This window comes from Choloepus didactylus, chromosome 2 (genome assembly GCF_015220235.1).
Source record: "Choloepus didactylus isolate mChoDid1 chromosome 2, mChoDid1.pri, whole genome shotgun sequence".
Classification (NCBI taxonomy): Eukaryota; Metazoa; Chordata; class Mammalia; order Pilosa; family Megalonychidae; genus Choloepus; species Choloepus didactylus.
This window is the reverse complement of record NC_051308.1, coordinates 132,478,471-132,504,538: the sequence shown is the minus strand read 5'-3', so window position 1 is coordinate 132,504,538 and position 26,068 is coordinate 132,478,471. Positions and strand designations below refer to the sequence as shown.

Genomic DNA, 26,068 nt, shown 5'->3' with positions numbered 1-26,068 from the left:
TAATAACTGTTAACATTTTTGGAATACATCTTTCTAGTTTTTACACAGTCGAAACCAAATTACATGTTCAATTTTTTCCTGATTTTTTGTGAGTGTTATAATGTAAGCATTGTCCATTTGATTAAAAACTTAGTAAATGTCATTTTAATTGTTCCATATATAAAATTCTTTCATGGATGCACTGTAAATTAAGCAATAATTCTTTTTTAGATATTCCTGTTGTTTCCAATTTATTCCTTTATTGCTGACACTGAGCTCTTTCTCTTGAACATTTGAACAATTCTCTAGTGCTGGTGTCTAAACATAAAGTTATTAACATTTTATCTTTTCCTGTTACTTTTTTTGAGGCCAGTTCAGGTCTTGTATGGTTTTATTTAAAAGTATTAATTCTGTGTACCATCCTGGGCATGAAGGGCTCCCACTTTAGTCATTCCTTGTGGTTATGGGATGACTTCCAAAAAATATCAGCACTTGCCATTTCCTCATTTGAGAGACTGCTAATTAGTACTATACAGTAGTCATACTCAAAAATGAATTTGAAAGCTATTTTTGCTAAGATAACCCATGTAAAGTCTAGCTGCCACATGACTTTTTGCTGGTACTATATGTGAACAGCACCAGTCCAGCATTTAAAATAATTTAGATGGCACTTTAAATATTTATTCTCATTTCTCTAACTCTCCTACCCTGCTCATTCTGGGGTTTCCTTCCTCATGAGGAATGGTATTAGACAGGTAATGTAATGCATAATCATGAAGTTTATTTCACTGACTGTTATCAAAGTCAGCAGGAGATACCACAGCAGGTCTGTCCCACTCAAGAAATATCCCAACATGTATGCTCAGTACAGTCCTTTATTATACAGCTGACCCCCTTTGCTGCTCATCCTTTGCTGCTTGCAGAATCTTTCTAAGCTCCTCCCCAGACCTTCCTTCTAAGAGCTAGCTAGACTATGTTGCTGTGCCTTTGATTATATTTTATTTCAATTAGCATGAGTTTTTTCTCATTATAATATAAGGAAAACCAAGATAGCCAGAGTAGAACCTTCACAGTACAGTTTGTAATATCCTTTTGCTATTTTGTCAAACTCCAACTCTGTTATCACCTCATTTCACTCCAGATCTCCAGAATGTAAACATTCCTCAATCTTCTCCTTATCTGTATCTCCAGGTATGTCTTGGTGACCTGTACATGTTGTTTTGAATTCACTGCTTAATATCACTGTAGCAGAAAAACCCAGTACATTTTCTTCCTCTTATATTATAGATTTCCCTTTTGATAATTACACTTGTGAAAATACTAAAGGAAGAAAACTTTCATAACACATTGCAAAACTTTGTTAAAATCCTTGTTAAAATTGCTCTCAGTATCTTTCATTTGCAAGGCAAGCTACTCCACAGTGGATATATAGAGTACCCCAGGAATTTATAGTAATGAGTTTAATTTTACCCAGGACTCAGGAAATGCATCATAGCAAAAGTTTTTGAGTGAAGTCTTAATGATAAATAACTCTTTGTGGTTTTAAAGTGCTTTATATGTGTATTATATCATTTAATTCTCAAACTACCCTTTGAAGTAAGTTTTTAGAACCATTTTATAGGTTCAGGTATCATGTTACCAATTTATAGCCATTTAAAAAACATTTCATTAAGGTGGAAACTTATGCAGAGGAAAGTATTTTGTTCAACATCATTTAGTGTTGAAATTAGACTCGAGTCCAGGTTTTCTGAGTCAAAAATTAGTTCCCTTTCCTTTATACCATGTGGATGAGGTTGCATGATAGGTTGCATAGTTCTCCCCATCTGGCACAAAGAAAGGCATATCAGTACATGGTGCTTAGATAAAGAAATAGTGGATAATTCAGTGTGAGTGAAGAGTAATTAAAGGTAAATAATAGGGGATCAAATTTGAGAGATTGAAAGCAGAGCATGGAGGGTTGAATACTTGGTGGAAATGTTTAGCCTTTAGTCTACAGACAATGAGGAACCATAATTTCTTGATTTGGAAACTGGCTGATTGTATCTGTGATTGAAGAAATTGTTTACAGCTGTTACTTTCACATGTGTTTTTAGAATATTCATAACGGAAAGGCTGATCCCTTTAGGACAAAAGTCAAGTACATTTGAAAGTACAAGTAACCTATTCATTTGATTTCTTGCTTTATCTTGATTCTTAATTTCTAGCTAGCTTTTTATTCATTTTTCATGTCCTTGTTCAGTTCTTCAAGTGTCTTATTCAGAAAGGGTACTTGGGTGATTGTTTTGTTTTAGTCCTTCCATATCTGAGAGAATTTTCCTATTTTCTTAATATACAATGCATAGTTTGGGCTGGGTAGAGAGCGTCCTGATTTTACACCAGCATCTGAGTTCTGTAAAGTTGTTTCCTTGTCCCTTGTTTTTAAGAATTGTGGAGAACATATTTTCATTTCTATGTGTATAACCTAATTTTAATTCCCTATATACTTGCAGGATTTTTAACTTTCTGAAATTTGGAAATTTTGCATGGTTTTCCTTTACTTTTCCTAGACCATGGTGTGTATTCTCAAATTTTCAGTATGAAGTCTTTCCTAAGATTAATCTAAGAATGGTTTATTCTCTTATTTCCTTTTTCATTGTGTCTTCTTCATCTGTCATGGTCTTTCTGGAAAGTGGGGAACTAGAATTTGTACACTTATATATAAATAAATCAACTTTCCTGGATAGTAAAATGTTATTTTTTATCAAAAAATTCATACATGGAATCATGAAATTTTTATGCTAGTTAGCATCTAGTTCAACATTTCTGTTTCTAGATGAGGAAATTGAGGCACCAGTAGGTTTGGTGACAGTCCAAAGTCGCTTATATAGTTTTGTAATAAAAGACTTCCTTATTCTCTATCCTTTGCTCTTTATATGATACCAACTTGCTTTTCTCTCACAGACTGTTAAGCTGGAAAGTTCTGAATATGAAACTATATGTTAATTGACATGTGATACTAATCACCTGGATGCTAGTCTTTCTTTTTAATATTATTCTAATTGTAATAATGTTTAGAAATTTGATCAAAAAGTATATAGAAAGAATGATATAGATATAAGAGAACTTAAAGAATACATGTCTCTTTATGTGAACATAAACAGATTTTGGGTTTAAGCTTTTTTTTTACTCATAAAAACCAAATTATTAACTAGTCAATTGTCATTCAGAAATAGGCACACTTTTTTTTTAAGTGAAATTTCTCATTAGGACATGTGCCAGATGCTGAGTACAAGTCTTTTCTCATACAAAGCTACAAAGACTTTGTGTTGTAAGTAGATTATAAACGTGCAAGTATTCAGCAAACATTTATTTGAGGATCTACTGTGTACCAAGTAGTGCTGTGTTGCTGTGTTTTTTATATGAAATTTGTCATTGGAACAGTTCCAGGCAATTAGCAATGGTCAGTTGACAAACTTTCCTGCATTAGAACAAATTCTTTCCTCTTTCCCTCCTCATGATGGAAGAGGAGCCGCTTCTGTCTAGTAGTGTCCACAGCTATTGTCTAGATCCCATCCCCTCTGACATTCTCAGGGAGAGATCCCTTCTGGTGCCATCATTCATACCCTCTCAGATCTTCAACTTTTTCTCTTACTGGCTTTTTCCCATCAGTACTTAAGTATGCTTAATTCTCTTGTATTTCTACCCTATATCACATCTGATTCCTGCCCTAATTTTTTCTACTTTATTATTAATATACTTGAAATAAGTTGTCTGTGTTCTCTGTCTCCACTTCCCAACGTAGTCTGGCTTTCACCCTCACCATTCTACTGAAATTACAGTAGTCAAATTTAACAGTTGCTAAATCCAGTGAATTCTTTTTAGTCTTTATTTTACCTGATGTCTCTGCCACATTTGATACTGTTGAGCAATTCCTTCTTGAAAAAATTTTCTTGGCTTTGGTGACAACATAATCCACTTTTGCTTCTCTGTCTGTTAACACTTCAGTCTCCTTTGCCTTCCTCCTTTCTCTCCTGTACCCTACGTATCCATGTTCCCTGGAGTTCTAGGCTCAGCTCTCTTCCCTTCCTCCCCTATCCACTCCCCCTGAATGGCCTCATCCACTCTCATGACTTCACTTATCACTTACATGCTGAGAACTTTTGCATTTGTATTTTCAGCCCTGACCTCTCTGTTGAGTTCTAGGTCTATATATCTATCTGCCTACTGGACATTTCCAAATGAAGGACCCACAGGCTTTCCTACGTATAATGTCCCATACTGATTGCCATTTCCCCTCATTCGGTACCCCACCAGCAAAATGAATGAGTCAGTGAATGAATGAATGAGTAGATAAATACACAAGAAAAACAAAGTCTTCTTGTGCCCTCCCCCCTTTTTTTCGATGAATGATATTACTGTCTACCCAACTGCCCAAATCAAAAAATCCTCTGGAGTATGAGAGAGTCATTTATCCTTACTGTTGTAATTAGAAGTCACAATTCTATAGATCTGATTTATACTTGGGGTATTAAAATATTTGTTTTTGTTTTGGTTCTCAAAGGTTCCTTTTTTTTTTTTTTTAGTAATCTACATCTTTTATAAAATAGAAAATTTCATAAGTGTTATAGAAAATGTTCTAAACTTGTAAATTTAACAATTTTTTCCATCTGGAGGGCAAATTTAAGCAGACTTGGAGCTGTATATATCCTGGATAATAACAGCTTCTAACATATATTATTGAGATAAACTAGAAGCTAGGCACTGTTGTAAATGCTATGTATTATTTCCCCAAATTCCTATAAGGTATAAGTACTGTCACCATGCCTGTTGTATGGAGGAGGAAACTGAAACACAGAGAGGTTAGGGAACATGTCCAGTATGGCTGCTGCAAGTAGCAGAAGCAGAATTTGAATTCAAGCTGACTCGCTCATAAGTGCTTAACCTCCATGCAATGCTGACTGGCAAAACAGCTTGCATTCCTCATGGCAGTTTCTTACCATTGTTTCTAAAAATTTTTAAATACTTTGAATTACCAAGACATGGCATAATTTTAAATATTTGCCTAGAGTTACCAAGACATGGCATAATTTTAAATATATGCCTAGAGTATATATACACTTGCAGATTATTCCAAGAGTATTAAGTATTGCAGTTTGCTGGTTTAGTACCTAAGTTGTCCTAAAAAATGGATCCATAATTTTCATTTTATTTTTCATTACTTTTATTTTTAAAGACTTTCTGGATTTTCTGTAACTCTTTTGAAGCAAAAACAATGCCGAAAGCAACATTTATCTTCTCTTAGGTTCTCTGCTTGTTTTATTTCACATTCAGCAGCTTTATCATTTTATCTTAGAGATATTTGGCTTTCTACTGTATCAGTGCAAATCATTTTTTGTTGCTTTGCTTCTTAAAGTGGTTAAGCAACTGTTTAAAATCATAGGAAATTCATGACTCATACGGAAAGCATTTGCTAATGTGACTTTTGTCTCAGTTGCCAAGTAGACTGAGTTGTTTCCATGGTAATACATCATTATAACAAATTGTCACAAACTAACTGTTCCACTTTGTTTGTTTATTGTCTAATTTGGACTTTTTTATGGCAGCTGTCAAACACACAGGTACGCATTCAAATTATCACCAAAAAAATGCGTAATTGCCTTAGGCATGCACAAACCCATTTTTTTATTTAGAGATTGTTTTTATTTAGAGAGATTGGTTTAAACAATCCAGGGCTATTATTTTGATATTAAAGACTAAAAATTATTGACATTACTATATCTCCTTCTACTTCAGTTCATATTAAGAAAGGGCAGGAGGTGATTTTTTAAGCTTATAGATTTTAAAAATTCCTTTACAATATTGGTCCATTTGAAATATGCATAATCATAGGAGAATCTGTCAGAAATAAGGCAGGAAAGAAGGAAGTTAGGATTCCATCCTGTGGACGAGGGCTGAATGGAATGACTGAGAAAGGCAACTCAGCTGGTTCTTCCCGGTCCCACCCCTGGTGACAGTGCTTTAGAATAGGGAATGGAGGACCACCGGGACACCAGTTGAAGCCTGCATTGGGGAAAGCTGAAATGAGTTAGAATTACATTGGTGAAAGTAGAAAGGTAGAAGGGAGAGTAGATGACAGACAGGGAAAAGAAAACAGCTTGAACAAGGCATACAAATGAGAAGTCATCTGAAGTAAAAATGGGGAACAACAAGCAATATGAGACAAGGCTAATCATGGAGATGCCATATCTTATCCCATAAGATATGGGGAAGTAGTGAAGGATTTTAAGGAGAGGAATTGTATTATCAAATTTGTATTTTAGAAGGAGCTCTCTGGTAGCAGTAAAGAAGTTAGATTCAGGGGGGACCATTTAGGAGGTTATTGCCATATTTCAGGGAAGAGATATCAAAGGTCTGAATTAGGGTAAAGGTACTAGGTACAGCAAAGTGATCGATTTAGAAATCATGAAGAAGTAACATAGAAAAGAACTGGAAGCTAGAACTGATCATTTGTGGCCCATGCATGACTTCATTTATTCGTTTGGTCTACAAGTAATTATCAAGTACTCTCTGTGGTTGGCAGAGTATTACTAGTATTGTCCAGGGTGTTATGTTAGACTTATTTTCTGCTTTCATCATTTCTGGGTTTTTCCCATCTTGAGATCATTCATAGACACTTTTCAGAGCTCTGGTTCATCCCAGCCTAGTCTCTTGGCTCATTAGACTGTCTTACTGTCACATAAGAGCCTGTTCCAGAGTCCTAGCAAATATGTCAGTCTATTACTCGAGAGACAGTATTATTCATGTGTCTTCTTAATCCCCAATAAGCTGTAGTTGTGTTTTCCACATCTAGTACTAACTATAAACTATAAGCCCTGCAAGGTTAGGAACTATGTCCTTCTCACCTTTGTATTTTAAACACCTAGCACATACCCAATACACATAAAATAATATTTATATTGTTTGTTGAATGAATGAATGAATAGTAAACTCTCAGTTTATATTGATCGAATTGGTAAGTAAATTCACTTTTTTCCAGTTTCCTGTGGTTAATTAAAACCCTCCAAAGATTTTCAGATAACATTGTTAGGGATTTGTTTTCATCCTCCTTCACTATTTCTAAATACTGGCTTTAATATGTCATTTTTACTTACAGACATGAATGAAAGTATGTGTGTGCTTTTAACATATCATCAATAATAGTTAATTAACTGGCCTCTTTTTCCCCCTTTCAGGGAGGTCGTGCAAGCAAACTGTGTTCGCTGGAGAAAGAAGTTCTCATTTATGTGCAAAATGAGTGCAAGTGCCACCACAGGCATCCTAGATCCCTGTATCTACAGAGTATCTGTGAGAAAGGTATAAAAATAGCCTATTACTTCTCCTCTTTTAGAAGCCATAATTAGTTCCATAGTCACTGACTCACTCCATTTAGCTTTGCTTTATCTTTGTCGTTGGAACTGTTATAATGTATGTAATTTCACTTTACACTTCCAGCAATAATTTTAAGTACTATGGCAAATACGAAGAAGAATCTGAAGTTATAAATTAAAGCATTATTCAAGAACCTCTTCATTTCACTGTCACTATACATAAAAGTATTAACTTTATTTGTATTAGTCTGAGGACAATATGTGTTTATAGTCTATCATTCATTGAATTCCTGTTCTTTGTTTGGCATTGCACTAGGGGCTTTACATATATTATTTCTATCAACAGTGCTGAAATCAGTTGTTGTTTTCTCCATTTTCAGGAAAACTAAAACCAAGGCTCAGAGAGGTTAAGTTACTTGTTCAAATTCACAAAGCCAATAAATGGCAAGTAGGGATTTGTTTTGGTACGCAAAAGCTGCCAGAATGCAATATACTGGAAATGGGTTGGCTTTTACAATGAGATTTATTAGCCTGCAAGTCTACCGTTCTAAGGCCATGAAAATGTCCCGAATAAGGCATCAACAGGATGATACCTTCTCTGAAGACAGGCTGCTGGCATCTGGGGTTCATCTGTCAGCTAGCAAGGCATGTGGCAAGCATCTGCTGGTCCTTCACTCCCAAGTTTCATTGCTTTCATCTCCTGGTTCTAGTGGCCTCCTCTCTGAACTTCTGTGGGTCCTCTCTTAGCATCTCTGGGGCTTTTCTCTCTAAGTTCTGTTGGCTTTTCTCTTCTTATAAAGGATTAAGAACCACCTGAAATGGGGTGGGTCACATCTCAGTTGAAATGACCTAACAAAAAGGCCCCACCCACAACAGGTCTGTACCCACAGGAATGGATTAAAAGAACATGGCCTTTTCTGGGGTACATAACAACTCCAAACCACCACAGGACTCAAACCCAAATCTTTCTAATTCTAAGTCTGTGTTCTGTCTTAGATATTTCCTTTTAACATATTAGTTTGATCTTTCTTATTCTGCATTTTGAATGAACTGATAGCACTATGATAATAGGTAACTATATTTTGAATTCTCTTATATTGCCTAATCTACTCTGTTAAAATGTAACATATGTACATGTATATATAAAATTATTTTTACATGTTTTAAACCTTTAATGAAAATAGACCTCTAAAAGAGTCATATTTGGAGCAGCGGTAATTGAGTGGAGGCTTCCTTAAAGGAAGTATGGTGTACTGAAAGCACATGTTGTGTCATATGGACTTGAGTTTGGATCCCAGATATGCCACTTACTAACTGTAAGACATTGGAAAATAATTTTCCTGACTTTTCTGAATTTGTTTCCTTACCTAAATAAGGGTATTAAAATTTCTTCTCCTTGAGTTATAAGTATTCACTGTTATATATATGTATATAAAGTAACCTACCTTCTTCCCTTTCCCCCTTAACTTCTGTTCTTTCATTGAAACCTTTTATAAGTGGAGTTCTAATCGTGATTTTTTAAACGTGATTCTGTCAGTCTTTGAATTTTAAGGAATAGAAAACATATAACTCAGTTTGAAAAAAAAGCAAACTACAAATTAAAGGAACCCAAAGTGCATTAAAGAAAAACAAAATTAATAGTTCTTTTCAAGTAGGACTTGTTCATCAAAAATAAACCAGGTCCTCAGATTATGAGGATTTGTTGTCCTAGTTAGATATAGGATAAATTGCTGAACAGACCCAAACATACAGTTACTAAAACAGGTTAGAAGTTTATGTCTCTCTCAGGTAATAGCCAAAGAATCCAGGGCTAGTAGAGCACCTCTACTGTCTTCACCACATGGTGTTCATGTCTAGATCCAAGAGGGCTACTCCAGTCTTGTCATCTCTGAACCAGCAAGAAGAGAGAAAAGGGCAGGAGAGAACAAATACATGGCTCTGAAGTGCTGTGCATGACTTGCTACGCATCCCAATGGCCAGAACCTAGCCACATGGCCACACCAAACCTGGAAAGAAACCTGTGAATGCAGTCTCTAGCTAGGTGGCCAACAGATTCTGTCATTAAAGAAGGGAGAGTGGATATTGGTGAACAGCTGATAGTTTCTACCATGCTTGGTTAGATAGAGATATTTACTAAGCTTATACTACCTGGACTGCTTAGCCCAAATTAGACTTAATATTTATGTTGCTTTCAAAATGTATTGTAATGTCCATTAATTTAAAGATGTCTAGATTATTCTCTGTATCTAGTGTACCAGTATGTACTAATGGGCCTGTTTCTACAGGTAAACTGTAACTATACATAATTATAACCTTGATTAATAAGAATGGTGAAGCCTTCCCAAGTATTATATTAAAGTCAGAAGCCATGAATGAAAAATCTGTAAACTCAACTCTTTAAACATTTTCCACATAGCAAAAAAAAATACCATAAACAAAGTCAGATCAATACAAACAAGATTGACAACCCTTTAGAAAAATAAGCAAAGAATGGAATATGTATTTCACAGAAAAGAAAATATAGGTCGCATTTAAACATATTAAAAAGCTACCTCAGTATCACACATGCAAATTAAAACTATAAAAGATACTCTTTTTTTACCTATCAGAACAAAATCAAAAGTTTGCTAATACACTATGTATTCTAGATACATGGAAGCAATTAAGTAATCAGTCAACAAATATGATATGTGAATGCATGTAATGTGCCAAGTACTGTTCTAGCCACTGGGAATACATTGGTGAACCAGAATGAGTTCCTGCTCTCAAGGATTTTACATCCGGTTGGAGTTGGAGGAGAGGTAGAAGAGACAAACAGTAAACATGTAAACAAATTGAATTATTTCAGATAGTGATGTGTTATGCATAAAATACAGTAGGGTAATAGAGAATACCTTGGGAAAAGAATAGTACTTTAGAAAATTGTAAAGATCTAGGGAAAGACCATTCTAAGGAGTAGGATATAAAACTGAAAAAGGCCCTAATATTATATTTTAAAAACCTGGAGATTTATGCTTTTGAAATCAGTGGACTGGTTTGTTGCAGAACACCAATCCCTCAGAACAACCAAAAAAGCTAGAAGAAATACTAAAAGCATCTGTTTGAAGGCCTCAGAAGTTGCCAGGGCAGTAAGGACTGGAGGGACTTAGAATCAATATAGAGAAATGAGCCTGACATTCTGCATTGCTTTTACTCCTGGTGCATTTGCTAATTGCAAGCATTGGGTAACAAAATGAGCAGAAAACAGTGGTCTAGTGGCTGAGAAGTTAAACTGGGATTCCAACAATCTTAAAGGATTAAGGGGAAAACAAACAAGTCCAGGGCCCTCCAAGGATGAGGGGCCCTAGTAAACACTCCAGGCTTCTAAAGTTCAAGCTAGGAAGAAGAATGTGATGAACATCAAGTCACCCATATAAAGACTGAAACCCAACTTCCAATCAGCTGAATCCCTGTTTGGATGAAGGTGATCTGTTCCTACCTTACTAATTGCCAGAAGCAAATCTTCTCTGGAAGAAGGTAACCAAACCATTCTTTGAATCTCAAATTACTTCAAGTTTTCATACACAAAAATTACCAAGAATACCAAGAGATGTTATGACTACATAACCAAAAATCAAAAGGAAAAATAGATTGTAGAATGGAAGATCAGATTTTGGAGTGATCGGAGACCAACTTTTACTATAACTGTAACTAATGAGCAAGATGGGTAATTTCAGCAGAGAATCAGAAACCATATTTTTAAAAAGGAGCAAACTGAAAGTCTAGAGCTGAAAAAGACAACTAAAATTTCAACTTAAATACATGAAAAACACCTCAACAGAGAATTGTTAACTGAAAAATAAACCAGAAGAAAATATCCAGACTAAAGCACAAGCAACAAAAAGGATGGAATATACAGAAAAAAAGTATAAGATGTGGGAAACAATGTATATTTGGAACCCTAGAAGGAGAGGAGAGAGAGATGGCTGAGAATCTTCTAAAATTGTTGAAAATTGTTGAAAGTTATCAAGCCACAGATTCAGAAGTGCTTTGAACCCCATTCAGGATAAACAATAAACCTGGCATGTTTAAATGTAGAAGATGAGTCTGGCTGGAGCATGAGAAATATGGAGAGGGAGAGTGCTTGGTGATGAGGTTGGAGACATTAGATCAGGTGGGGCCTTGGTAAGGAGTTTAGATTTTTTTCTAATTATAAATGGAATCTACTAGAGGATTTTAATAAGGAGAAGACGATCTTATATAAGATCACTTCTGCTGCTATGTGAAGGATAAATTACAGAGAGACCACATAGTTCAGGTGAGAAATGCTTATGTCTTCACATAGAATTACAACAAGAGAGATGGTAAGATTCAAGATATATATTGGAGTTAGACCTCACTAATGGGTTGAATGTAGGGTATGAGGGAAGTATTAGTTTCCTAGAGCTGCTATAATAAAATACCACAAACTGGGTGGCTTAAAACTACGGAAATTCGTTTTCTTATAGTTCTGGAAGCTAGAAGTCTGAAATCAAGGGATCAATAGGGCCATGCTCCATCCAAAGGCTCTCAGGAGGAATCCTTTCTTCTCCCTTCTAGCTTCTGTGGTTTTCAGCAATCTTTGGTGTTCCTCAGCTTCTAGCTGCATAACTCTAATCTCCATGTTCCTCTTCACATGGCCTTCTTCCCTACGTGTCCAAATTTCCCTCTTCTTTTAAGGATGCCAGTTATTGGATTAGGGTCTACCTTAATCCGATATAACCTCATTTTAATGTGCTTACATCACCAATGACCTTATTTCCCAATAAGGTCACTGTGCTGGTTTGGATGTATTATGTCCCCCAAAACACCATGTTCTTTGATGCAATATTATGGGAGCAGACATATTAGTGTTGATTAGATTGGAACCTATTGATTGTTTCCATGGAGATGTGGCTCAATCAACTGTGGGCAAGACCTTCGATTGGATAATTTCTATGGAGATGTTACCCCCACCCATTAAGGGTGGGTCTTTATTAAATAACTGGAGCCATGTAAAAGAGCTGACAATCAGAAGGAACTCAGCAGCTGCAACTTAGAGAGCCATTTTGAAGACGGACATTGAAAGCTGACACTGACATTTTGAGACTCAACCTGGGAGCAAGCAGACACCAGCCACTGTACTTTCCCAGCTAACAGAGGTTTTCCGGATGCCAGTGGCCTTTCTCCAGTGAAGGTACCCTGTTGTTGATGCCTTACCTTGGACACTTTATAACCAAATATACCCTCTTTATAAAAGCCAATCCATTCCTGGTATTTTGCATAACAGCAGCGTTAGAAAATCAAAACAGTCATGTTCACAGTTACTGGGGTTTAGGAATTGAACATATCTTTTCGGGGGACCAATTCAACTCACAACAAGGGGAAAAGAAGAGTTGGGGATAACTGAGCATCTGGGTAAATGGTGGTGCTATTTATTGAAATGGCAAAGACTTAGAGGGGAACAATTTTGGGGGCAGATAGAGAACAGTGGACCTATTTCAGCCATACTAAATTTGAGATGTCTGTGAGACATCCAAGTGGAAATGATAAGTAGGCATTTAAAAATATTAGTCTGGAATTCAGGAGAGACGTTCAGACTAGAAATTTGAGAGTCATCACCATATGCTTGTTTAAAGTCATGGGCCTAAATGGGATCACTCAAGGAGAAAGTGTAGTAGATAAAAGAGGCCCTAGACAAGACCTGGGTCATTCTAACACTTATCAGTTAGTGTTGGCACGTACAAGAAAGGAGCAAGAATTTATGCCTATCGCTTCTTTTATACTATTGGCCAGATCTTAGTCACACTGCCACAGCTCAAAAGAAAGGTAGAAAATGTAGTGTTGTTTTATTTTGGGTGGCCAGATGCCCAATTAAAAATAGGGGATTTTATTACTATGGAGAGGGGGAAATGGATAATTGAGGTACAACTAGCATTCTTTCTACAGAAGTTGAATAAAGGAATAGAATCCAGCAAAGGAAAGTAAGAAGGAATAAAACCAGGCAACTGTAGCACTATGGAAGTTTAGAGAAGAAAATGATGGAAGAAAGGAGGTGGAGTGGCTAAGCCTGTCAAATTCTGCTAAGAGGTTAAATAAGATGTGGATAGAGAGTTAGCCTTTGACTTTAACAAAAATGAAGATCATTGGTAATCTTAAGAGCCATTGCAGAGGGAAAATGAAGACAAAAGCCCACTTGGAGGGGGTTAATTAGAGTGGGATACAGATATAGATATGTCTTTTGAAGAGCTGGATTGAAGAGCAGAGCAAAGAAATGAACTACATAATGAGACAAGGATCATATGGAGAGTTTTTTAAATGAAGGGCACTATTAAGGCATATGGCAATGATCTAATAAAAAAGAAAAAAGGTGGTAATTCATAATGGAGTACGTCTAGTGGCATAGCCAACCAAAGGAGCAGGGGGGGTGGGGGGAGGCAGCAAATATTTCTGAATAAAAGAGTTGACCCCAGATTGCTTCTCATCTTGTTTAAGTTCATGACTTTAAAGATGGAAGTGATAGATGATGCATCATGAATCTGATTTATGCAAGAAAGTGACAACTCCATTCAACAAACACATTTTTAAATGTGGGTTAGGGGAGGGGTTTTGGCCCTAATAATAATAACAAACCTGTATACAGAGTATACTGTGTGCTTGGCATTGTTCTAAGTATTTTGCACACAGCTGTGTGAAGTCATAAGTCAAAGGTTTACAAATTAATGTACAATTGTATGTTTTAAGTTAAAATGTTAAGATGTCTATATATTATTTTATTATTCTTCACTTTTGCCAGTCTTGTTCATGTTAGATAAGAGGGTTTCTACTCTACTAACAAGGAATAATCCCCAATATATATTGGGGTATCCCCCAATATATATTTAAAGTAAGGTGTAGAATAGTGTATTTAGTATGCTATAATTTGGATAAAAGGGAAAAAATATATAACATATATGCTGTTATTTGCATAGAGCATCTTTTAAATGATTCATAAAAACTAATTACAGTGGTTGTGTTGAGGTAGGGTTTTCAGCTCTTGTTGAAATCTTTCTAAAGTTATATTAATATGCTTAACTAAATAAGTTAATTTAACCTTTCTTTGATGTTACAGGCTCTTGCAATGAGCCCAGGACACTTTTTGGCACCTTTTTTTGGAATAAGTAAATTAAATTTTATCTTTTATTCTCACCATTTGTTTCTTTCAGATTAAAATTCAATGCTAAATAAAAATTCTAGTCATTTGGGGAATGCAGGGTCCAAATAGTTGGGGTAAAAATTATCAGAATTTTACTGTCTGTGGTATTTGCCAGCATGTAAATGTCCTTCAGAATGATTTGACATATTTAAATTTTAAATCTTTAATCAGCTGATATCTATATACTGTTTTCTATCTTTGGCAGGAATTAAAAGGTGGAAAAGCCTATGCAAAGGTAAGTAGTTGTTCTAACTGTTTTGGAATCTGTAATATTTATTGTACCTTGCTGTTTTTAAGCTTAAAATTTAAATGGTTTACTGTTCTAAAAATTAAATGGTTTACCCTTCTACTGTAAAAATTAAATGGTTTACTTTTCAAGCTTGGCTATTTTTAAATAAAGCAACTTGGAGGTTGAACAGTTGGAGCCAACAATAAATTATAGGTAGATTCTTTCTAAATGCTAATTATGGGCTGTTATCGTTAAGTTTTAGCTTTTCTCCTAAGGGACAAGCTCTGGTTTGCATTAAGCCATAGCAACTATTAGTTCAAACAGTCTCCCCTGGGAAGTATTCTCAGGCCCATCTCCCCTCAGAGAAGACTAAGATCTCTACTCTGTGTTCTCTAAGCACTCTGTATATATATGATCACTAACATCCTTTGTTACATTCACTAGCTGAATGGAATTACTGATGATTATGTTCACCCTTTTGCTAAATAGAAGGAATTAGTAATACTACCAGAAACCCACACAGTCCTGTTTTATTTCCAATCTCTATAAATGGTATTGCCATCAAGCCAGTCATTTGAGCCAAGAACCTGGGCATTAGTGGGGGTTTTTTTTGTTTGTTTTTTTGTTTGTTTGTGTTTTTTTTTGGTTTTATTGAGATATATTCACATCTGTGGTGCACAATCAATTGTTCAGAGTACCACAATAGAGTTGTGCATTGATCCAACCAAATTTATTTTTTGAATATTTTCCTTGTACCAGAAAAAGCAAAAGTAAAAATAAAAAAAGTAAAAAGGAACACCCAAACCATGACCCCCTTCCCACCCTATTTTCCATTTAGTTTCTGTCCCCATTTTTCTACTCATCCATCCATACACTGGGTAAAGGGAGTGTGATCCACAAGGCTTTCACAATCACAATGTCACCACTTGTAAGCTACATTGCTGTGCAATCATCTTCAAGAGTCAAGGCTACTGGGCTGCAGTTTGATAGTTTCAGGTATTTACTTCTAGGTATTCCACTACATTAAAACCTAAAAAGGGTTATCTATATAGTGCGTAAGAGCGCCCACCCGAGTGACCTCTCAACTCCATTTGGAGTCTCTCAGCCACTGAGACTTTATTTTGTTTCATTTCACATCCCCCTTTTGGTCAAGAAGATATTCTCAATCCCACGATGTCGGGTCCGGATTCATCCTCGGGAGTCTCACTCTTTGTTGCCAGGGAGATTTATACCCCTGGGAGTCAGGTCCCACGTAGGGGGGAGGGCAGTGAGTTCACCCGTCAAGTTGGGTTAGCTGGAGAGAGAGGGCCACATCTGAGCAACAAAGAGGTACTCAGGGGAGACTCTTAGGCACAATTATAAGCTGGTTAAGCCTCTCCTTTGCAGTAATGAGCTCCATAAGGGCAAGCCCCAAGATAGAGGGCTCAGTATACCAGATCACCAGTTTGTGAGAACATCAGCAACAATCCAGGTGAGGAAGTCCAACACTTCCACATTTTCCCCTGGCTCCTCAGGAGGGCCCTGCATATATATTTTTATTCTCCTGGGCATTAGTTTTAACCACTAAATCTTCCTAACCCCATAAATTCAGTTGGTTGCAGTGTCAGTTAGGATGTTCTTTGCTACAAGTAACAGAAAAGTCTCCTCATCTGAAGTTTTGTTTAATCTCATAGAACTGGTAGACATAAAATAGAGCTGCTCTATTTTACAGGGACAGAGGGATCAGAGACAGTACTGACAACTCTTAAATGATTGGCTAATCCACTAACTTAACAACATCATCAGAACCCATATTCCCTTCTTTTTCTGTTCCTCCATTCTCTGTATTGACTTTGTCCTTGGTTAGCTTCCCTCACGGTTACCAGGTACTTAACTTCTTGAGGTTTAGTCAACACATTCACATATGACAAAATCTAGGTACCTTTCCGATCCATGTGTGACTTTCTTTGAGTGAGAAAACTTTTTCTTCTTGGCCCTCAGAGGATTTCCCCATTCCATTCATTGGCTAGACTTCATTAAAAGCCCACTTCTAAACAAGTCAGGGCAATGGGAATGGATTACCATGGTTAACTTAGACTAATCACAGTTTAACCCTGAGCTAGGGGTTTGATCACCTTCCTTGCACACATGGATGAACTGAGAAGAGTGGAAATTTGAATAAAATCGGGGCCCTTCTAGCAGGCAATATCAGGGCATAAAGTGTTGGGTAGACATCCACAGGGTCTACTGTGGCTCACACACCATCTTATTCTTCCCTTCTAAAAAGCTCTTGAAACTATCCCTTCCCTCCGTTCCGAGGTCACTACCTTTGACCATTCCATCTTTATTTCTTATTGAAAACCTGCATTATCCTCCTATCAGGTCTCCCTGCCTCTGTTGTTGTCTCCCTTCTGTCAATCCTCCATATTACTGCCAGTGATCTTTCTAAAATTAAAGCATGATCATATTATTTGCTCACTTTTAGTCCTTCAGTAGCTAGCCATTGCCTGTAAAAGAACATTTAAATTCCTTAACCTAGTATATAAGACCTATTTTGATCTGTAAATCGTATATACTACCTCATCTCTTCCACACACAGATACACACACACACTTGTCTTTATATTTCAGGTATACTGCCCTCATAAATTTCCTGGAGTATCCCATCCAGTTTTAACCTTTTTTCCTTCGTGACTTAATGTTCTTGATGTATCATTAAAGATCCAGCTTAATCATCCATCCCCACTACAAATTTTCTTTTCCACTCTTTCTTGTAATTGTGCCTTCCTCTGTCACAGCAGTTACCAACTGTATTATAGGAATGTGTTTTCTGTCTTCTCTTTCAAACTGTAAGCTCCTTGAGAGTAGGATGGTTTATTTGACTTGTTCATTCCCAGAGCTTAACATTACCTGGAATGTAGATGCTCAAAATTGTTTGCTGAGTGAAGTAGTGTCTACTACAGGTATGTCGGGTATTCATGTTTATGTGCCATTTTCATTGTATCAGTAAAGCCAAAGAAAAAAAACCATAACAAAATGTGGACTCTCTAGTAACTCAGTAAATTGTAAACTTTTTGAAGGCAGGATCCTTATCTGTCCTGTTCATCACTTTTCCAGTGTTTAAACAGGCCTGGCACATAAAAGGGGCTTGATAAATTTTGAACCTGTTAATCTGAAGACTTCAGATTAAGATTACATTGAATTATCCCACCTTTTGATATGCTTTCTTAATGAGGACTGTCCGTGTTCTTTTTATTTTTTTACTTGCATTATGCTTGGTGACACTGTAGTACAGGTATTCCATCAGTGGCTGGTGAGCCAGTGTGCTGCTTTTTATTCAACAACTATGTATTAAGTGCCTACCATGTGCCAGCATTGTTCCTGGCACTCTTCTAAGCTCTGGAGATGCAGCATTCATCAAAACAGTCAAAAACCCCTGCCTTTCTGGAGATTACATTCTAATAGGAGGTAGCTGGGAACAGAAAAGAAACAAAATAAATATGAAATATGTTTGTGTGTCATGTGATAATTTTACTAAGGAGAAAAATAAAACAGGTAAGGGGTTATTGAGTAACAACTGCAGAGGAGGGGAGGGAGGAGATGGGCATATTTTAGGGTGGTCAGGGAAGGCTCCTTTAGAGAGATGACATTTGAACAGAGACCTGAGATGAGGGAGAAAGCTAGAAGATCTAAGAGAGAATGTTTCAAGCATAATAACAAAGTGTTAAAAGCCTTGAGATGATCTTCGCATTTTCAAGCAACAAGACATTGTGGCTATTGGGATTCAGAGGAGGAGAGTGGGGGAGAATGAAGTTGGCGAGGTACACAGGGACAGAGGGATCAGCTATAGTCAAGTCAGTACCAACAGCTCTTTATAGGATTTTCTCTGTAGAGGTGGGGGGTGAGGGGTGGCAGAAAGATGATCCAGTAACCTGGAGGCGATTGTGGGATAATAGAAGTTTTGTTTTCTTTTATTCTTTAAGAAGGGAAAAAAATCCAGCATGTTTGTGTGCTGTTGGGAATAATCCAGTACAGAGGGGAACTTTATGAAAGCAAAGGGGAGGGAAGAAAAAAATAAAATAAAAAACAGATAATTTAAATAAATAAACAAAACAAAGGGGAGAGAAGAATTGCAGAAGCAATGCACCAGAGAGTGGGTGGCCACAGATAGGAGTACAGCCAGTTTGTCTGTAGTACTGCAAATGGGAAGGCAAAAATACATGGCCATAAATGCCAGTACGTGACGGAATGTGTCACAAGAGCTTGTGTAGGTTAAATGCTCTTTTTATAATAGTGATAAAATATACATAATGTAAAAGTCATTTTAACATTTTAAGTGAACACTTTAAAATTATGTTGTTTGTCTTTTTGTTGTTGGGTTGTAGGATTTATTTTTATATTCTGGATATTAAACCCTCATTGAATATGTGGTTTCCAAATATTTTCTCCCATTCCTGGGTTCTCTTTTTATGTTCATCATGAAGTTCTTTGATGGACAGAAGTTTTTAATTTTGATGAGGTCCCATTTATCTGTTTTTTCTTTGGCTGCTTGTGCTCTAGGTATGAAGTATAAGAAACCACTGCCTAACAAAAGGTCCCAGAAGATGCTTCCCTAGGTTTTCTTCTAGGAATTTTATACTTCTTTTCTCTTTTTTTCTCATGAATGGGCAAAACTATCCTATTTCTTTGTGTGCTTTGTGATTTTTTTGTTGAGAATTGAACGTTATGAGTATTGTGTTGTCACAACTCTGGAAATCTAGTTCTCCCCCTCCTCTGGACTTGCCAAGTTCTTGTCATTCTTGTTGAGGACTAAAGCCATCAATTTGTGACTCCTACAAGCTATTTTTGCTTGCAAATGGGAAATTGAAAGAGCAAAGGCGGGGAGGGGGTGAAGTACTGCCTCTTGAAGACTCCTTGGCTGCTTTTGCCTGTGGAGGGATGGAACAATGGCTGCCCTCGGAGTTGGCCCTCCAGCTGTCTGAAGTAGCTGATCAAAGGCCGTGATCGGGGGCAAGATGACGGCATAGAGAGGAGTGGAAGCAAAGTAGTCCCCCTGGAACAACTACAAAAAACCAGAAACAACTAGTAAATAATCCAGAATAACTGCGGGGGACAAACGAGACCATCCACTCATCATACACCAACCTGAATTGGGAGGAATGCCTGAGAACACAGCATAAAATCTGTAAGTAAAACCTGCGGATCCAAGTCACGAGACCCCCTCCCCCATAGCCCGAGCTGCAAAGCTTCCTGGTGCCAGAGAGAAGCTCTCTCCCAGCAAGCGAATATAGCTCAGCTGAGCTCCAGCTGGGGTTTTAAGTAGCGAGTGTGAACTGCTCACTACAGGTACACATCCCCAAAAAACAGACAGAGGCTTTGGGTGACGACTGACCTTGGAGAGCTGGAGGGTCGCCTTGGACTGGGTCTGAAGGGGACTATCTGTTTCTTTTTCGGCTCAGTGGAGAAAACCCCAGTCATTTTCAGTTTCCAGGGAAGGGTGGAGACAGCACAAGCAGAGAGAGAGACCACTGAAATGCTAATGACCTCCACCTGAGGGGTCTGTCTTCTCTAGGAGGAAAGGGGTGGGGCCCTTTCCATTCAGAACCAGACCCCAGAGCCTGGGGGAACACGGCCACACCTCCTCACACCAGTCAAGAATTATAGGCTAACAGGCATCACCTGCTGGGCAGAAAAGCACAGTGACCTGAGGCATCAAAGGGTGGAGCAATTTTCTAAGACACACCCACAGGGAAACCAGATACTGAATATTTCTTCCCTCTGGGACCTGAGCCTGTTTTGGTCTGGGAAAACCTGATTTGGATAACCAAGGAAACCATACCTAGACAGCAGAAAATTACAACCTACACTAAGAAAAACAAAGTTATGGCCCAGTCAAAGGAACAAACGTACACTTCAACTGAGATACAGGAATTTAAACAACTAATGCTAAATCAAATCAAAAAGTTTAGAGAAGATATTGCAAAAGAGATAGAGGCTGTAAAGGAAACACTGGGCATATATACGGCAGAAATCAAAAGTTCAAAAAAACAACTAGTAGAATCTATGGAAATGAAAGGCACAACACAAGAGATGAAAGACACAATGGAAACATACAACAGCAGATCTCAAGAGGCAGAAGAAAACACTCAGGAACTGGAGAACAAATCACCTGAAAGCCTACAGCAAAAGAGCAGATGGAGAAAAGAATGAAAAAATATGAGCAATGTCTCCGGGAACTCAAGGATGAAACAAAGTACAATATTGTACGTATCATTGGTGTCCCAGAAGGAGAAGAGAAGGGAAAGGGGGCAGAAGCAATAATAGAGGAAATAATTAATGAAAATTTCCCATCTCTTATGAAAGACATAAAATTACAGATCCAAGAAGCGCAGCTTACTCCAAACAGAAGAGATCTGAATAGGCCTACGCCAAGACACTTATTAATCAGATTATCAAATGTCAGAGACAAAGAGAGAATCCTGAAAGCAGCAAGAGAAAAGCGATCCATTACATACAAAGGAAGCTTCATAAGACTATGTGCGGATCTCTCAGCAGAAACCATGGAGGCAAGAAGGAAGTGGTGTGATATATTTAAGATACTGAAAGAGAAAAACCGCCAACCAAGAATCCTATATCCAGCAAAGCTGTCCTTCAAATATGAGGGAGAGCTCAAAATATTTTCTGACAAACAGACAATGAGAGACTTTGTGAACAAGACACCTGCCCTACAGGAAATACTAAAGGGAGCACTACAGGGTGATAGAAGACAGGAGTGCATGGTTTGGAACACAATTTTGGGAGATGGTAGCACAACAATATAAGTACACTGAACAAAGGGAACTATGAATACGGTTGAGAGAGGAAGGTGGGGAGCATGTGAGACACCAGAAGAAAGGAGGAAAGATAAAGACTGGGACTGTGTAACTTGGTGAAATCTAGAGTATTCAACAATTGTGATAAAATGTACAAATATGTTCTTTTACGAGGGAGAAATGTCAACCTTGCAAGGTGTTAAAAATGGGGAGGCATTGGGGGAGGAATGCAATCAGGATAAACTAGAGACTGTAACTAATAGAATCATTGTATTATGCTTCCTTTAATGTAACAAAGGTGATATACCAAGGTGAATGCAGATAAGAGGGGGGGATAGGGGAGGCATGTTAGACACTTGACATTGGTGATATTGTCTGATTCTTTATTCTACTTTGATTTAAGGTTATTTTTCCTTTTGCTGCTTCCTAGCTGTCATTTTTTTTTCCTCTTTCTTTTGCCTCTCTACCTTCTTTGACTCTCCCTCCTGCCTTGTGGAGGAGATGTAGATGCCCTTATATAGATAGTGGTGAAGGTGGTGAACACATAAATGTATGACCATGCAGAAAACCATCGATTATTTACTTGGGATGGAATGTATGGTGAGTGAACAAAACCATATTAAAAAAAAAAAAACTGGTTGATGACAAAACCTCGAGGGCAATGTACTTAGTGAAATAAGCCAGACACATAAGGACAATTATTGCAGGGTCTCACTGATAGGAACTAATTATAATATGTAACTCCTAGACATGAAATATAAGGTACCAAGATATAGGACGAGGCTTAAGAATGGGGAGTGGTTGCTTAGTATGAGCAGAATGTTCAATTAGAATGAACTTAAATGTTTGGAAATGAACAGGGGTGTTGGTAGCCAGATGTGAGAATAACTAACAGCGCCAAATGGTGTGTGAATGAGGTGAAAGGGGAAGCTCAGAGTCATATATGTCACCAGAAGGAAAGTTGGAGGTCAAAAAATGGGAATGTATAAAACTGAATCCTATGGTGGGCAATGTCCATGATCAACTGTACAAATACTAGAAATCGCTTCCATGAACCAGAACAAATGTATGACAATACAATTAGAAGTTAATAATAGAGGGGCATATAAGGAAGAACTATATACCTGTTACAAACTATATACTACAGTTAGTAATATTTCAACATTTTTTCATAAACAGTAACAAATGTACTATATCAATACTACGAGTCAATAATTGAGGGGGGTTGGTTAAGGATAGGGGAGGATTAGAGTTTCCTTTTCTTTTTTTTCTTTTTTCATCTTTCACTTTATTTCTTGTCTGGAGTAATGAAAAGTTTCTAAAAATTGAACAAAAATTAAGTGTTACGGATGCACAGCTTTATGAGGGTACCCAGGGGCAAGTGATTGTACACTTTGGATCTCTGGATAATTGTATGGTATCTGAACAATCTCAGTAAAAATGAAAAAAAAAAAAAAAAAAAAAAAGCCGTGATGAGTGATCAGACCCACACTTCTGGATGCTGGAGGTCTAGGTCCTTAAAACCCACCCTGGCACCAGCAAGCTGCACCAGGAACCAGGACTGCAGTACCCCCTGCTGCCTGACACACAGCTTGGGAGTGGGTGATGGTAACCAGGGCATGGAGGGTGAAATTTACTAATATTTGCCACAGTTTACCAGCACCTTACTCCAGCTTTTCCCTGGAGAAACTCCTGCACCATTTGAAAATGGTTGATTCCAGTAGTTCCTGCCAGTTCATTCCTGGTTCTTCTTTCTTTGCCATATTCCAAAAGTCCTCCTTAGCTCTAAGTGTTCTTTTGATTGCTTTTATTTTCTGAATGAAATAGGAAAAAAAGTTAACAGAGAGTGGTGATGGGAAAGGAGGGTTTGGAGGTTCAAAGAGGGAGGATTAGGTATGAAATAGGCTATGTTGATAATGTGTAATCAAATAATCACATGAGTCTTTCACAAAATGCTCAGCTGGGAGTGGCTTTGCGTCAGACACATCCAGGCTTTTCTGCTGATCTGCAGGACCCCTAAAAGAGTCAATGAGGCCAGAGCAACCAAACAAAAATTAGGTAGATGTTACTTGTGACTTGATGTGTTGCCTGAATTGTTGTTGTATATAGTGCCCACGGCCTTGCAACTGGTCTCTTAAGTTCTTATTCTTCATTCATTTATACCAATAAAAGCTACTAAATAATGTTCCAGCCTGCAATTAAAAGCTTCTTTTTTAATTCCATTTATATGTGCCCACTGTGTGTTTTAAAACTTTACTTAAAATCACAGCAGTCTTTGAAATGTATAATACCTTTTATTATATACTCAGGGAGATGTGCTTAATTAATTGCAAGCTAAATGAACTTTTTTCTTGTTAATATAAGATTATATACACTTAGTCATATAGAGTAGAATTGGTTAGTTCAAAAAATAATGATATAATCGAGCTGATTTGTTATATCATTTAGAAACAAGAAATAGGGTTGAGCAGCGTCAGAGGAAAGACTGTAGGATAACTTTTAGTAGCTGCAGAATATGGGGACCAAACTTGGGTGGTAATAAGAGAGAGGAACAGGTTTGAGCTGAGCTTCTGGTAGCAGTGGAGAAGGGGCTGATGTAGGGCAGAGATGTTGGAGAAGGGGGGAGTAGGTTCCATGAAGAGAGATTCAGCTCAAGGATGTTCAGCAAGGCAAATGTGGAAGTAATGAAAGAGAAAGAGCTTGTACCAAAGAAAGCATCGGATTTATTTAATTTATCTTAGTTCTTGTGTGGAGAATGATAACTTTATAACTTGCCAGTATCTGCAGGTGTCAGTGGTTAAAGCTAGAACCAGAAGAGGGAAAGAGAGTCTGATTAGTTTTCTATATTTGTATGCAAATGATTAGTGGTACTTGCAATGATTTTAGTGTTTAATATGTTTTTAACAGTTACATTTTTATTGTAATGTGTATAGAAATAATATATTTAGCACATCAAATCTGTGATTTCAAAGATCCTATTGCTTAAGGTAAGAATAGAATAGATAATAAATTGTATAAAAAGTGAGGCAGTTTAACAACAAACATTAAACAAATAATAGAACTGGCATTGTTAAGATGGCAAAAATTGCAAATGACTAAAATTTGAGAAAACTGGGCTAGGGCAGGGGTTGAATGTTTATTTTAAGGAGAATATGATAGAAGCCTAGTAGATATTCTATTAATATAATTCTCTTTCTTTTCATAGCTGGGCTTTGCAGATCTAAACCTGGCAGAGTTTGCTGGATCTGGAAATACCACTCGTCGCTGTTTACTGGAAGGCTATGATACCAAAAATACAAGACAGGATAATTCCATTCTTAAAGTAAGCATGTTAAGGTTTATATGTCAAAAAAAAATGAGATTCTTTGCCTTTAAATAAGCATAGATGTGTCAAGGCTAAGATGTGACTCAATACTGAGATCATAAGCTGACCACACCACTGAAATATTCACTACCTAGGGCAAAAACCTATCCAAATGACAGAACAGTGAAAAGTAGCACATGTTGACTCTTGTATCCTAAGGTGTTTCCCTTTGGTGCTATGAATATACAGGGAAGAATACACAAAGCACTAGAACACTTTGAAATGTTTATAGCTCCCCAGAATTTCCAAAGCACCTGTAATAGGTACATAGAAGGCACTGGGTTCTCTTATAACTAGTGAAGTAACAAGTGAAACTCACTTCTGGAAATCTGCCCTGTTGTTACCAAGTACCATCAAGAGCCATGTATTCTGGTGACCACAGAGATGATAATGTATACGTCAGAGGGTTGGTGGGAATATGAAATGATAAAATGTTTTTAAAGTACCTGGCATATAGTAAAACTCACTGGATGAATCTTTTTTCTGTATTTTAGTTGTTACCCCATGATGGTAAATTATCTAAGAAGAAGAAAGGAAAATAATTATGAATTAAAACTGGATGGTCAAAAGTTAATGGAATAAAGAATTACCCTTTACCTACAGTTTTTCTCTGTATGTTCTCTTTCTAGCTCATCTTATATGTGCCTAATGATTCTCAATTCCTTAAATCTCTACTTTGAGCAAACTTTTCTTCTTCATCTCAGCTCCTGTTTCCACAGTCACATCCCAGACTTTCTTACCACTAGAAACTCTGCCACCTTCAAAATTCCTATTTAATGTATTCGTCTCTCCTATCACTTTCTCTTACACTTCCAGCCAGCTTGTTCTACTACACATGCTAAATTTAACCTCACCACTTTATCACTTTAGTTTTTCACTATCAGTCCCCACCTGTCTTCACTTCCGTCTTTGTCTAGTTTAGATTCCATGGTCAGAGATGATCACATCCTTAAAAATACTCCTTTGTCCTTTGCTTTTGTCTTTTTCCATTGCTTTCCCCTGAATAATCCCCAGCATAATTGAACTCAATTATCTATCTTCTTTAGGTCTGTATCTTAGTTACTGAACATTGCCGAAGAAGGTCACACAACCAAACAGCTGGTTTTACTGAAGCCATGCTTCTCACCATCCAGCAATCATACTGTGCTCGATCGTAAGCTTCCTTTCC

The 26,068-nt window shown here is 37.2% G+C and overlaps 1 protein-coding gene across 2 annotated transcripts in view; it reads left to right on the top strand.

Moving 5' to 3' along the window:
• Positions 1–26,068, top strand: part of FAM102B (family with sequence similarity 102 member B) — a 75,001-nt gene that overhangs the window by 13,971 nt on the left and 34,962 nt on the right. For both annotated transcript variants that reach the window (XM_037826490.1, XM_037826489.1), the window contains exons 2-4: positions 7,191–7,311; positions 14,723–14,752; positions 24,742–24,858. In XM_037826490.1, coding sequence (XP_037682418.1) covers positions 7,191–7,311; positions 14,723–14,752; positions 24,742–24,858 — 268 coding nt within the window. The remainder of the gene's footprint in view (positions 1–7,190; positions 7,312–14,722; positions 14,753–24,741; positions 24,859–26,068) is intronic.